General features: G+C 53.3%; 1 protein-coding gene across 4 annotated transcripts; it reads right to left on the bottom strand.

Annotated features, from left to right (window-relative positions):
* Nucleotides 1–309: 309 nt before the first annotated feature.
* RHOG (ras homolog family member G) lies at nt 310–12,453 on the bottom strand. 4 transcript variants are annotated; one of them, XM_033121146.1, is made up of 3 exons: nt 12,310–12,384; nt 1,833–1,865; nt 310–1,506 (listed from the first exon to the last, which is right to left on the bottom strand). In XM_033121146.1, the coding sequence occupies exon 3, from the start codon at nt 1,435–1,437 to the stop codon at nt 862–864; it is 576 nt and encodes a 191-aa protein (XP_032977037.1). In that variant the 5' UTR covers nt 1,438–1,506; nt 1,833–1,865; nt 12,310–12,384; the 3' UTR covers nt 310–861. The 4 variants fall into 4 exon arrangements, with proteins under 4 accessions (XP_032977037.1, XP_032977036.1, XP_032977039.1 ...); XM_033121145.1 differs by lacking the exon at nt 1,833–1,865 and having other exon boundaries at nt 310–1,505; nt 12,310–12,453; XM_033121148.1 differs by lacking the exons at nt 1,833–1,865; nt 12,310–12,384 and adding an exon at nt 11,644–11,790 and having other exon boundaries at nt 310–1,505.
* Between the last annotated feature and the right edge of the window lie 1,515 nt (nt 12,454–13,968).

Raw genomic sequence — 13,968 nt, 5'->3', positions numbered from 1 at the left:
GACTGAGCACCTGCCTGTTGGCTGATGGCTCTCAACCTCTCCTTTTCTGAGCCCTGAATCAGGAAGTCTTCATGCTTTGCATCCCACTCCACTACAGAATCTGTGGCTGGGTCCCAGAGCAAGACTGGCCCCTCCAAGGGAGCCTAGAGCTTTGTTAGGGAAATTGGGGGGTGAGGGGACCACAATGAAGCCTATTGTCTCCTGTCCCCTTTTGCAGGAAACAAAAGGCTCCCAGTCTCTGGGGAGCCCTAGCCCATGCTTGTCCCCTGCCCAACCCCCAATGTCCAGCACACAGGGAGGAGCCAGGGCCACTGGAGACAGGAGGTTTTATTGATGCTGATGGGGGTAGGAGCCCAGGGGGTAGGGTGGGGGCTGAGTCAGTCAGCGATGCATAAGGCCTGAGCACATGGAGGCAAGTTAGGGCACATTCATCTTAGGATTCTGTGGCTCCTTTGAGGGAAGAGAGAGAGCATCTTGAAGGGGGAGCAATTCGAAGAGCAGCAAGGGAGAGGTTAGGGACAGCTGAGAGTCCCTAACCTGAGGGAAGGCAGCAACATCTGTGTAGAAAGCTGGATCAACTGGTCAGTAGGGGAAAATGGGGAGGGGGCACTGGGTTGGCTTCTTGGGGAGGGATCCAACCTTGGCCTGGGTGAGCTCTCAAGAATACCTGGTATTCCCAAGCAGATTGGGGCAGGGCCCACAGCCCTTTTCCCTGTGGGCCTCCTTACGGAGAAACAGGCATTCAGGGAGCCCCCTGGCAAGGGGTGCCAGAATTAGTCCTTAAGGCACAGCTGGGGGCAGACAAGGCGCCAAGGCACAACTGGTGGGGGGCAGGGGCAGCCTCCAAGCTGAGTCCCAGGGTCACAAGAGGACGCAGGACCGCCCACGCTTGACCGGCGTGGGGTTGAGCACAGCCCGGACAGCCTCAGCGAACACTTCCTTGACGCCGTCCTGCTGCAGGGCCGAGCACTCGAGGTAGCGCACAGCATGGATCTGCTTGGCCAGCGCCTGGCCCTGCTGCGGCGTGATGGGCGCCTGGCCCTGCTCCTTGAGGCGCCGCAGGGTGTCAGGCTGGGCTCTCAGGTCCTTCTTGGTGCCCACCAGGAGGATGGGCACATCGGGGCAGTGGTGGCACACCTCTGGGTGCCACTTGTGCCGCACATTCTCATAGGAGGGCGGACTTGCAATGGAGAAACAGATGACAAAGACGTTGGTCTGAGGGTACGAGAGTGTGCGGAGGCGGTCGTACTCCTCCTGGCCCGCTGTGTCCCACAGGTTCAGGTTCACTGTGCGCCCATCAACTGCACTCTGGGCGCTGTAATTGTCGAACACTGTGGGGATGTATTCCTTGGGGAAGGCGTTGGTTGTGTAGCAGATGAGCAGGCACGTCTTGCCCACAGCCCCATCGCCCACCACCACACACTTGATGCTCTGCATCGTGGGTGCAGCTGCTGCAGTGGAGGCAATGCCTCCTCCTCCTTCTGGGCCCCTCTGGATGCAGTAACCTAGGAACAGATGAGAGGGACGTTCTTGGTCAGGGAGGCCTCTACCCATTGGGAAGAAAGAATGGGGGCATACAGAACGAAACCAGCTCCTGTTCTCTTAACCTGACACCATCCTGCAAGCCCATCAAGACAGACCTGAGAGAGACAGTTACACAATGAGAGCAAGGCCCTGAGACCAAGCAAAGATGCCCACGTGTAAGGAGGCTGGCACTATAACATGTAGCGTGTTCTGTGAAGCACATAGATTCTGGTGCCAGACTGACGAAGGTCAAATCCTAGTTCTGCTATTTCCTAGCTGTGTGAGCCTCGACAAATTACTTACCCTCTCTATTAGTGAGTAGTGAGGCTCAGTTTTCTCATCTGTAAAATAGGGATAAAATAATACCCATCTTATTGGGTTATTATGAAATTATATAAAGTAACACATGTAAAGCATTTAGGACAGTGCCTGGCCATAAGCATTTAATAAGTATTAGCTACTTTTATTTTTCCTCCAGGCAGTGTAGACACAAAAGGAGGGTGCACAGGTGTAGGGATCTACCTACAGATCCTCTACCAGATACAGACCCTTCCCACCTAGTAGATGAGAGGGGTTCTGGCACAGGGTGCTGTCCCAGGTCTCTCTGAGATGCAGCCATGGGTGGAATCTCTCCCAAATCAGGGCTCGCCCTGCCCAGTGCACTGATATTTCAACCCCAATCCTGACATCTTGGCTACTGAGTACAAACCAAAAGGCACAATAAGAAACCTGCTGAGTGAGGAGCATAATTCTCTAGACAGCTGCCCTATCTCAATCCAGGGTGCCCTGGGGATAAGGGAAAAGCAGGGAGAGCTTACACCATCATTTCTGTAAGCACGGTAAACCCTGTCTGGCCACACACCCAGGGTGGCAACTTCGTACAGGGGAATATGGGAGCATGAGCTAGGGCTGGGAGCTGGTCTGGAATCTGGGTAAGGAGTGATGAACGAAGCAGAGGATGTGGCTCTTAGACATGAACATCTTTTCGTAAGCCCCTGGGTGGATGAGGCAGACCCTCCAAGCCCAGCCAAGAGGGAGGAACAGAAGAGTAAAACAAAAACCTGATTTCCCCCTTAATCTTCTATACCTTTTTTTGAGATCATAGCACCTGCCTCTAAAGAATTTCAGGGACTTCCAGACTCTTGGGTAGAAAATACAGTGCCATTAAAGCTGTTATCACTGAATACAAGCTAGAGTCAGATTGGCCAGGGATTCTAATCACAGCTTCACCAACTACTCATATATGGTCTTGGACAACATATCTGAGTTTCCTGAGCCTCAATTTGCTCATCTGTAAAATGGGGAAATCTTGCCTATTGTGTTAGAATTGCTCAGAGTATGAAATGAGCTAATGTGTAGAAAATGTTTGGCCTGAGGTGTGGCACATTGGATGGGCTGCTACCAAATAATTATTACTGGGATGAGTATGAGAAAAGTCCCAACTCTAGCCATTACTCTTCCCATTTGCATCTCACAGGGCCTCAGGGTGAGGAACTGCTCTTCTGAATTCTGGAACAGAACAGCTTCCGGAAACCCTGTGATTATTTATAATGCTGTGGCAGAGGTTCTCCTCTCATTGGCTACTTCCTCTTGGCCATAAGGGACTTTTGCTGGCCAGTATGTGACTTCCTTTCCTTGACTCTCTCCCACAACCAGGCCCGTGCTCCCGGGGAAGGGACAACCTGTTTTAGACACACCCAGATCTCCAAGTATCCCTTGTTCTGCCAAGCACCATCACCACTGGCACATTCTCTCCATTCCACTTTTATACAGTGTGAGAAGGCACCCTGCTCTGAGAACCCCTTATCTCTCAGCCTGACCTCTCAACCACTGGTTCAAAAGCCTCAAAAATCAAATTGGGGATTGTGGGGTGAGGGATTCCCCATTGGGAAGTGAAAAGGAACTCTGGTGGTGTAGGACCTGCATAGGACCCAGGGTTTGGTCCCAGCTTCCTCCCAGGCCCCAGCTTCCCCTGGGACTAGCTGGGAGGGGAAATGGCTTCACTCTATGAGGTTGTCTCTGGTTCGCATTAAAAATATTTCCATCTTAACTTGCATGAATAAGTGTGTGTGTTCATGAGAGGATGGATCCGGGAATGGCTCCGGCAAGGAGATAAGGACCCTCTAGGGCAGGGTTGTCCAAACTGCGGCCCGCGGGCCAACTACAGCCCACGACCCATTTTTTTATTGGCCCGCAGCAAATTCCAAAAATATATTTAGTTTACTTAAATGAACCAGGTGAGGCAATCGGTACTTCACCTCGAGTGAGTGGCCCGGCTGTTTGTGTATTTTACCGCATATGGCCCTTGGTGAAGAACGTTGAAAAAAGTTTGGACACCCCTGCTCTAGGGCAATGGAGAAAAACTCAGACTGGAAGTCAAGAGAACTAAGTTCTAACCCCAGCTCTGCTCTTCTGCTGACTCACTGCAAGCAAGCCTGAGGCACTTACCCTCCCTGGGTCTCAGTTTCCCAGTCCATGAAATGGAGAGAAAAATGCCTGTGACAAGGTCATAGGTGGATGAAATCAGATATGCAGATTTCATCCCCTTGGAGCAGGGGATAGGATGATGGGAGCAGGAAAGGCCCCCAGGAGCACAGGGTGGGGGAATGTGAGGGGGTGGAGTCAGTTAGCAAATGCATAAGGCTGGGCACATGGGGGCAAGTTAGAACACATCCTGTTAGGATGCTGTGGCCCCTTCCTTGGGGAAAGGAGAGAGCATCTTGTGTGTGTATGTGGGGTGGGGGAGGTCGGGAGGGGCTGTTTACTTATATCCCTTGGATTACCTGGGAGACCCCGGCATTTTGAGAGAACTCCTGGGCCTGTAACTCTTTAGCTCCACACAGAGCAGGGGCCTGGGCAATGGCAGTATGTCTGGGAACTCTACCCCCACAGGCCCAGCACTGGGCTGGCCCAGGCAGGAAGGCAAGGAGGGAACTCTGGTCAGCAGTCACAAGGCCTAAGAGACTGGAAGTGCAGTGGCTCCAGGCTGCTCTCTAGGGAGGTGGTTATCAGCCAGCGATCAGTAAATCAGCCCTCAAAGGATTGGTGGGGGCAGGGGGGCGGCAGGGCAGCTTCCGAGCTGGCAAGGGAACAGGACTGACAGCAGAAAAGGATCATGAGTAGGCAGTGTCCAGAAACCAGCAGGGCAGAGGCAGTGTGGTACACGGCCACGAGAAGTGGATACCCGCATGTGACCTCCTCGCTTCACCTGCTGACTGCCCTCACGAGGTATAACCCTTGACAGATCCCATGGTATTGTGATTTGACACTTCTAACAACCTATTGGTACTATTCCTATTTACAGATGAGGAAACAAACTCAGAGTTACAGTAACCCAGCATCACCACAGCTAGTTAGCATGGGGGCCAGCACACACACTCCAGTTTTGCCATCCAAAGTCCTGTTTTCCTCAATGCATCACACGGCCTCCACGTTACCCTTTACCAGCTAAACTTCATGACCTTGAGCAAGTAAGTCACTTCCCTTCCTGGTGCCTCAGTTTCTTCATCTGTACAACAGGAATGACAATATTTGCCCTCCCTGCCTCAAAGGGCAGCAAGGATCCTGAGCATGGGAATAAGTGTGCTTTGTGAACTGGAAAGGATTGTGTGCACGGGAGGTGAGAGGAGCAAAGCCTTTCATCCCAAAAGGCAGGAAGCACTGTGTATACAGGTTTCTGAGCGGTGGCCTCAGCCCAGAACTCCCTATTCGGGTATATCCCAGACCCTTATCCTCTCTCCCAGCACGACTTTTTTCTCGGAAATCTTACGGCCTGAACTGAGTCAAGTAAGTTCCCACAGCTCATTTGAGTGTGCTTGATAAAGGTTAGGATCTAACCTGTGCCAGAGGGCGAAGGGACAGTCAGTGTTGCAGGAGCCAAAGGACAGTGGATGGGCCGAGGTTAGCGGGCAGCTGGAACTTACTCGCTAGTTGACATTTTTTTAAAGAACTTTTGTTTAGTAAGTAAATTAACAGTTGCTGATCTGAATAGTATGAACCAAATGGTAACGACCTGTTCTGACTTTTTATTCCCAGCTTAATTCAGATCATGTATGGTCCCTCATTTTGGTGTTCACAGTTCTTCATAGTCTGGTAGGGGTTTTGGAGTCAGATCGACCTGGGTTTAAATCCTAGTTCTGCCCCTTATAAGCTAAGCAATAATACCAACCCCATAAGATGTTATAAGGATTAAATGCATTGATGTGCAACCTACGTGTACCATTCAGGCACTCTGCAAATGTGAGTTCCCAGCTCCCTGCTCCCAAGGGGTCTTCACTGGCCTCTGTAAACAAGCCCAAAAGATTCTTGCCTCTGAACGTTTCCTCTCGTTCTTCTGTTTGCTGCCATTCCCTCTCCCCTCTCAAATCTTCCTGACTCCTCAAGGCCTAGCCCAATCTCACAGTCCCATGAGGCTACCGAATTCTCCTTTCTTTGCACTCCCATAGCATGGCCACCCCTTTTAACCCTTCCTTGGCTCCACGTGATTCTCCTTCCCCAATAGTCATACATAAGTTTCCTGGCTTGTGGGTACCCCCCAATGCTGGAGGCCTGAGCTTCCCTCAACTTTCCTACAGAAAAGCTGAATACAGTACAGGCTTGAGGACACAGGAGAACGCAGCCAGTGCCTTCTGATGTGCTGGCTTCTGCCCATTACTGAGCTCTGGAGAGTTGCCTCAGAAGCCCAGAATTGGACTAATGCCCCCACAGCCAACACTGCAATGCTGAGTCTTTTTGGACAGCAATGGCAGCCAAAAGCTTTGACTGGGGTAGGCAGAAATCTCTCTTCCCAGTATCAGGGGACCTGGCTCTGGCAGGGAGCACAGCCTATGGAAGTACTCCCCATGGGGGCCCAACTCTGAGTGTGGTCCCCAGTGCACAGCATGCACCCCGTGGAGCCTGGTCTTGGGGTATGGCCCATGCAGGCCCAGAAGTGAGGGAAAGGAAGCAGAGGATTGCCTGATTACCAGATCTCCGTGGCCGTTACAGCAGGGGAAGTGTCCCAATTGGGAGTGGGGGAGGGGAGGGATGGCCCCTCAGAGATGGAGGAGTGTGGAAACAATGGGAACCAACGTACCACAGCCTCCTAAGCTGCCTCCCTGACACGGGGCTCCCCTTCTGCAGCCCTCGGTGAAACTCACTGTAACTATAATCCTTCTCTGGGATTCTGATTCTGAGCTCTGGCCACACCACCCTGATCCTGTACAAGGAGCTTCCACATTCCCTTCCCCAGAACACACCAAGCAGCACGCGTATTCGCTGTCCCCATGGGAATCCAGCATTTCTTCCCCTTGTCCACCCTCCAACCCGCATCAGGCAGCTCAGAAGGCTCCAATTGCCTCAAGGGACCCCACCTCTTGGTCCTCCAGAGCCAAGCACCGTTGCCATCTCCTCCAGGAGAGTTTTGGTAAATTACCCCAGTTACAAATGACTTACCCCATCCAAGATCTGGTCCCTGTTTCTCTCACAGGCACATTGTATCCTGCGTCACAGGGAAGCTGTGCTGAATCTTATCTTGTCACTAGACTGGGAGGGCCTAGAGGACAAGGTCCTGGCCCGAGTCTCCCTAGGCTGAGCACAGTACATAACTGAACTCACTCACTCCGTCCTGCATGTCTTTGCACATGGGAGTTCCTCTTCCTGGAATTCCTGCTCACCCCCTTCAGAGGCACCGTCCTGCACAGCCCAGTTCTGTTCCCAACTTCTCTAGGATGTCACAGCAACCCCCTCTCCGGCCCTACCTTCCCCAGCACTGTCTGTACTGTTCACTGCACTGAACGAACTGGGTGCCTCATGAGGAGGGAAGCCTGTCTTGCTTCCAGAAGCCCAGCTGCAGACTGACACACATCTTCTCTCCTATCAATCCAGACTTTGATTCTGGGGACAAGGAAGGGCCCCTATGCCCAGGAGATACAAGACAAGGGCAATCAACAACTTCCTCCCCCTGAGGAGTACAATTTAGTGTAATAAACGCATAGGCCAGACTGCCCTATCCTCCCCTGAAAGCGTGAGTGGGGTGCAGCAGGCACAGCTAGCCCAGCGTGATGAGGAAGAAGGGTAGGAAAAGTGGTCCTGATAAGGCTGAGGGCTGGGGCTACCTGAAGACCCTCGGGCCAAGGATGAGGCGAGGGTCAGGGTCAGTGTTGGAAATGGCTTCAGAAGCTCTGCAAATCTGTTTATTTGTTTATTTGGAGAGGTGATATGAAGAGGCTCAAAGAGGCTGCAGCCGGCTGCAGCTGGGCTGGGAGGAGGAAGCTGGGGGAGACATGAGATCACTGTAGGGCTGGGACCAGGCCAAGGGCTGAGTTTCTCTCTTCCCCTTCTCCCCATCAGCCGGGACACAACCCAGAGAGCCTAGTTCCCATCCTTAAAAAAAAAAACCCATGCTGGTGAACTCCCTACCTCTTACCATTCTCCACCCTTCAGCCCCTGCACTGCACTAGGTAGGGTAAGAGCCAGAAAGAGTTGCCTCTACCCACTAGAGGGTGGAGAGGAGGAGGAAACAAGAAACAAGACAGTTGTAGCTGGGAAAGCAGTTAGGGGATGGGACCCTTTCACCAAATCCCAGTTCCCTTCCTTCTCTCACCATTCCAGTACTTGGGGTGCTCCAAAAAGCATGAGCCCCTGGACCGGAAAGCTCTGGCAGGGGGAGCTAAGGAGGCTGCTCCCCTCCCCCACCAGGCAGCAGAGAGGAAGGCTGAACACTTGCTTCCTCCTCCCTTCCCCCTAGCAGCTCAGCAGTCCCGGGGCCCCATGAAAGGCCTGTGAAGTGGCACTTCCTTTGCCTTTGCTCATTTCGCACAAGGCTGTACACAAGTGCCATCCTCCCAATTCTGCCTCCCCCACCTGTAAATACCCACAGAGACCCAGGATCACCGTGTCCCTTCAGACCGGCCCCAGGCCCGCGGGGGTTTCCAGAAGGGAAAAAAACATCAGGGAGGAAACTCCGGCATCTATTTTCCACTGTCAGTGGGGCACAGCTGGAGCAGGGCACAGGGTACTCTCCCATCTTGCTGTCCCCTGGCAAAATCCCCAACACTCTCTGCTCTCATCTCTCAACCTGTAACAATCCTTGGGCTTTGGGGCAAGGGGCCCCAGTTCCTGTCCCTGGACAGATACTTAGAGACTACTCAGGCCTGTCAGCTCAAGGCTGGCATGAGACAGGAGGGCCCGGAGTGGAGGCCACTGCTATGGGGAGCCTCTGGGGGAAGGGGAGTCAGAACTATCGGTATTTTGCACGCTCTGTGTAGGCACTGATAGGCAACTCCTTCATGTTGAAGCTGAGCCACGAGGGACAAAGTTGGTCAGAGTTATACAGAGATTTGGGAGCAAATCCAGGACAAGGACTTGGTTCTCCTAACCTCCAGCCTGAGGTTACTTCTACAAAGCAGAGAAGGTGAGGATTGTTCCTCAGGCCTAGGAATGGGCCCACCATCACTCTGGCCTTATTCAGGATGATTCTACCATGATTTATCCCTTCAGGAAATGGACCCAAGGGGTCAGATTGATGTCTGAGACCTTTTTGCTTCTAAGTTCTCAGGCTCTCATGCCTAGAGCATACTGGGACATCTATGATGTAGAACTGACATTACTGGACAGACAGCCATCCTAGCCCTGTCCTAGCTGAGGAGCTCCTCCTTTAGCTTCTAGCTCCTGGGGAGATGCCCTCCCCCGCATGACAGGAGGACAAAAGAGGAAGCTGGATCCTGGACAGGAAAACCAATCTGTTCTGGCCTAGACTTTGTCTTTGGTTTCCCTCCTCACAGATCTCTACAAGCCTCACCACTAATGAATCTACACTGCTTATGGAGGGAGGGGTCTTCAGTCTGGGCCCTGGGGCCTATCCATCCTCATTCTAGTATCTTCTCAACCATCTCACTACAGCCACAACCTCTCATACCTTCCCGCTCATGACCCCCTAAAAGGTCATACTACCCACCTTATTTGCCCTAACATCTTGCCAGAAATAACTCTCCAGATCCTAGATTCCCAACCAGGATTTGTGACAATCTCACATCAGCCACTTCTTTTCATGTCAGGACTTTGGCTTTATTTCTTTAGCCAAGAACTCAATAGCAGCCTCCTAGGTTGCAGGCACCCCCCGCCCCTGATATTTTCCCATTTAGACCTCTCCTACCCTGGTCATATTTTTTCTAGCAATGATTTTCTTGCAATTAGCTCAAACCTCCAGTGGGACCAGATTGTGCCCGGGAGAACCCATCTCATCCGTCCTATCTTCACCCCCAGAGACCTGTGGGTTGCTCAGTTATGCAGAATCCTAAAATAAGTACCCATCGGCAAGGCGGGAGTCAGGACTCCTGGGTGGTTTTTTTACTGAGCCGTGATGCTGGGAGGGGGTCCTGCAGGCACATCCTTCCCTGAGCAGGATTTAATGTAGGTCCCCGAGATTTCCTCTCAGGGCCAAACCCCTTATACCTCCCAGAAATGAGAGTAGAAGACACTGGTGTGTGGACGAAGAGACAGTTCATGGGAGAGGGCAGCTGTGAATGGAAGAGGACAGAATGGGGAACAGGAATAGCCCTTAAATCTAGCTGTGCTTGGGAATCCCAAAAGAGTAGCACTTGCTGCCCTCCCCCCCTTTTTTTCCTAGTGGAGGGAAATGAATAGAGTAGACTGGAGGAGACAGAGAGAAGCAAGATCTCACAACATGCATCTCAAAGGCTTGAGGAAAGAGCCCTAGAAAGGGCTTACAGAGCCAGTTGGACTAAAGTTAGACTCAGGAGAAATTCCTGATAAGAGAGGGAGTAGGATCTTAGGTAAGAGGGGGAATATTAAGGAATCCTGAAGGCAGAGGGCTCAGCAGACTGCAGAGGATTACTGTCACCAAAGCCCTGATGCAGCCAGGGCACGTAGGTACCCAGCCTGGGCAGGCCCCGGAGGGCAGCAAGAAGGGCAGAGGGGGCAGATACCTTTGCTTCCCGCTCCTGTTCTTTTCCTGAATTGGCACTAAAACAGGTAAGAATGAAGTTAGAACAGCTCTAGTCTTCTCTCCAGAACCCTGCCTTTGCTTCCTCCCTTTCCTTCTGTCACACCTAGCAAACTTGGTCCCATTCTCCCCACCAGGCGGTGCTGGAACCAGTAAGCACTGGAGTCAGGGGCCTTCGGGCTGTCCTCTGGCCTCCAGGCCTGGCCTCTTGATCAAGCACCCAACGGTCTGAGTGATTTTGATTTCCCACGGCCTCTCTCAACAGTCTTATTACTGTGCCACTCTACCCTGACCACCACAGACTGCTTCCTCCTACCCTACCCACAACCGCACTCACTGCAGGTTCCCTTCATTCTGCTGGCTTCCCCTGCTCTGGGCCCTCTCAAGGCTGAGAGCAGTTATTTTGTCTCCAAGAGATAAAAATGTCGACACACAAGACGCACGCACGTACACATACAGAGAGGTTTTCTAGCCCTTTAATCATCTCTATTACTGGGAGGTTGCAGCCTGCCTCTCTGAGCTGGGGAGGTTTGAAAAGGCTCTGAAACTCACCAAAGATCCTGACGCCAAAGCTGGGGATAAGTGGCTGAAAGGAAAGGAGACAGAGGGATCAAAAGAATGAAGCGAGATGGAAGAAGCAAGAGGGTAGATACATCTGTGGGAGACAGAAGCTAAGCAAAGAAGGGCGTGGGGGTAGGCTGCAGGGGACAGAGACGGACAGAAGGGCAGGGTAGGTGAGAGGTCAGGGCCTTGGCATGACTGTGTGTTTGGGGGAAAAGAAACTGAAAAAGATTCGAGAAGTGGGTGATGGAGGGTTTGTGGGTAGAGTCTGAAGAAGGAATGGAAGAAGACAAAGTGAGAATGTATAGAATTTAGAGACTGCCAATGAGGGGTGCGGGCCGGCGAGAGGTCAACTAGGAGACGGCTCCTAATCATTTCCCAAGGCCAGAACCCCTGCTGTCTCCCACAAGCCCTATTAGTCTCTCCATCTCCTGAAAACAGTGCTGCTCTCAGTGATGCCATCTTGTCAGGGACTATCAGTACCTCTGAATGAGAGTCCTTCCAACTCTAGTCACAGGACAAGACCAGGCCCTTTCTCTTCCTCAGTTTACCCACAAAAGAGCAAGGCCAGGCACCCCTCAGCCAGGCACAGCAGGTATTTGCTCACCAAATACCTGTTGCTTGGTTCCATGGATGGAGAGGTTGGGCCTCAGCAAAAAGACGCACACAGAGAAAGATTGGGGTCAGCGGGGCTCCCGCGCCCTCCTGAGTGCAGAGGACCCTTGGGCTGCAGCCTGCGAGCAGGTTCTGGGTTGGTACCGATCTTCCAGTGAGGAAGCTCGTCCTCTGCAGGCTAGGGCGAGAGGCCAGACACCGCCCCCCTCTCAACCTCACAAATGTCACAACTGCCAGACCAGTGGGAGCGCCATCTCTAGCCCAGCCCTCCCACCCCACTCACTGCAGAATAGCTCCCCAACTTCTGAGGGCACCCCACCTCTGAGTCCCACATCCCAACTCTAAACCCTTCCACTTCAGAGACTTTTCTCTCTGGGCGCGAGACCTCCGATCTCAGGGGCCCCCCGCGGCTCCAGGGAGCCGGTACAGCCGCCCACGGTACAGGAACCCACCCTCCAGGAGCTGCCGCCGGCTCGCAGTGGCTCGGTCCCCGCCCCGCCCGCCCGCCCGCCCGGCCGCGCCCGCCCAACTTGCAGTGAGCCCAGAACCTCCCGCCCGCGGCCTCCCGCAAGCAAACTTCCTGGGCCGGCGCCCGTGCCCAGTCCCGGACCGGCCGGGCTCCCTTCCCCGGGACCCCCAGCCCGCCGGCCCGCGCCGGGCCTCACCTGGAGCCCTCCCCGCCGCGGGGGAGCTGGGGGCGGCGGCAGCAGCAGGCGGCTCGAGAAGGAAGTGAGAGCGGGAGGCCGGAGGAAGTGGGGGGGGCGGTCCCGGCGACCGGGGCGGAGCGCGGGGGCGGGCCGGGGCGGGGCCGCACCAGGAAGTCCGTGGGGCCGGTCCCCCCACCCTCTGTCTCTTCTCCACCCCCAGCCTCGCCCCCGGCCCGGTCCTGGGCTCCCTGACCCCAGCCCTCTCCCTCCGAGGCTCTTAACGTCAGTCCTCCCAAGGTCAGTCCTCCCAGTCTCCTCCTTGCCACCCCCAGCCCGGTAGAGGCCCTAGCCTAGGTTCTAAGCTTTTGTCCCCCTCCCCGTTTTTGCCCCCACCAAGCCCTGCGGGAAGATGCTGAGAACAGGCGCCCCTAAGTCTTGATGTCTTCAAGCCCAGGAGTCGAGCGATATCCAAGGCTCGGCGTTGGTCAGAATGGGTCAGGCTGGGGCAGTCCCCACCCCTGCCCGGAACCCCGAGGGAGTGCGGGGTGGTGGTGATTCAGCAGTGGGAAGGCCCCAGACCCCTGGGGAGAGTGCGGAGACTGGGGGAAGGGGAGCTGGCGTCAGCACCCGGGGAAAGACAAGATCAGCAGAGGCGCAGGCGGAGCCGCGGGCCCCAAAAAACAGGATGTCGCGTCGTCGTTCCGCACCCGGCCACTCCGCGCGCTTGTGCTCTGGGGAGGGGGCGGGGCGGACAGAGGACCTTGGGCTCCCTTCGCCCCCTCTTCTCGCCCGAACGCGCAACTGCTGGGGCAGAAGGGCCGCACCCAGGCCTGAGATCCTGCAGCGGCCCTGGGGACAGGCGGGTGGACAGACTCGTGGGCGCCCTCTGGTGCTTCTGTTCCCCGGCGTTGCTCTTGGAGCTCTGACTTGAGAATGAGCATCCTCAGTTCAGCACAAACTTTCTGAGCGTCTACCACGTGCAGAGCCCAGTGCTAGGCGCTGTGCCGGAAAACTGAGAGGCGCTTAAGACGGGCTCCCTGTCTCCAAGAGGCTTTCCAGATAAAGAGGAAGAACAATGAAAATAGCGTAACCTTTCTGAGCCTTAATTCTATCTTTGGTAAAATAGAATAACCTCTTTTTCATCCTGTAGTTGTGAAGATAACATGACAATGGATGTAAAAGACCTGCTGTCAATGCCTGGCTCAAAGTAAACACAAAACAAATGCCTTTAAAAAATAATCATACTAATACAAGAATGAGTTCCCTAAACACAATGTGCCTGCCCTCATCTTTGAGTCTTTACCCATTCTGTTCCCTCTGCCTGATTTCTTTCCTGTATGGAATGCTAGGGGAAAAAATAAACTTATTTTTTCACGATATGACCCTAATGGACTATACTACCTGTCTGGCTGCCATCTTCGCCAGTCCAACAAGCACACACATACTACTTCTATCATGAACTTGAGAGTCTCTCCTAGAACTATCCAGTGGAAATATGTGAGCCAAATATGTAGTTTAAAATTTTCTAGTGATGATACTTTTTTAAAAAGTCAAAAAAAGGTAAGATTAATTTTAATAATACATTTTACTTAGCCCAATTTATCCAGAATATTATCATTCAACATGTAATCAATATAAAATTATTGATTATAAAAATGAATAGGATATCTTACATTC

The sequence above is a fragment of the Rhinolophus ferrumequinum genome, chromosome 11, assembly GCF_004115265.2.
Source record: "Rhinolophus ferrumequinum isolate MPI-CBG mRhiFer1 chromosome 11, mRhiFer1_v1.p, whole genome shotgun sequence".
Lineage (NCBI taxonomy): Eukaryota > Metazoa > Chordata > Mammalia > Chiroptera > Rhinolophidae > Rhinolophus > Rhinolophus ferrumequinum.
Note: the sequence above shows the minus strand (reverse complement) of the source record. Positions and strands in the feature narration are given on the sequence as shown.

Excerpts from the sequence above, each read along its gene's own strand:
- RHOG (XM_033121145.1), bottom strand. The coding sequence starts at position 1,437 with ATGCAGAGCATCAAGTGTGTGGTGGTGGGCGATGGGGCTGTGGGCAAG.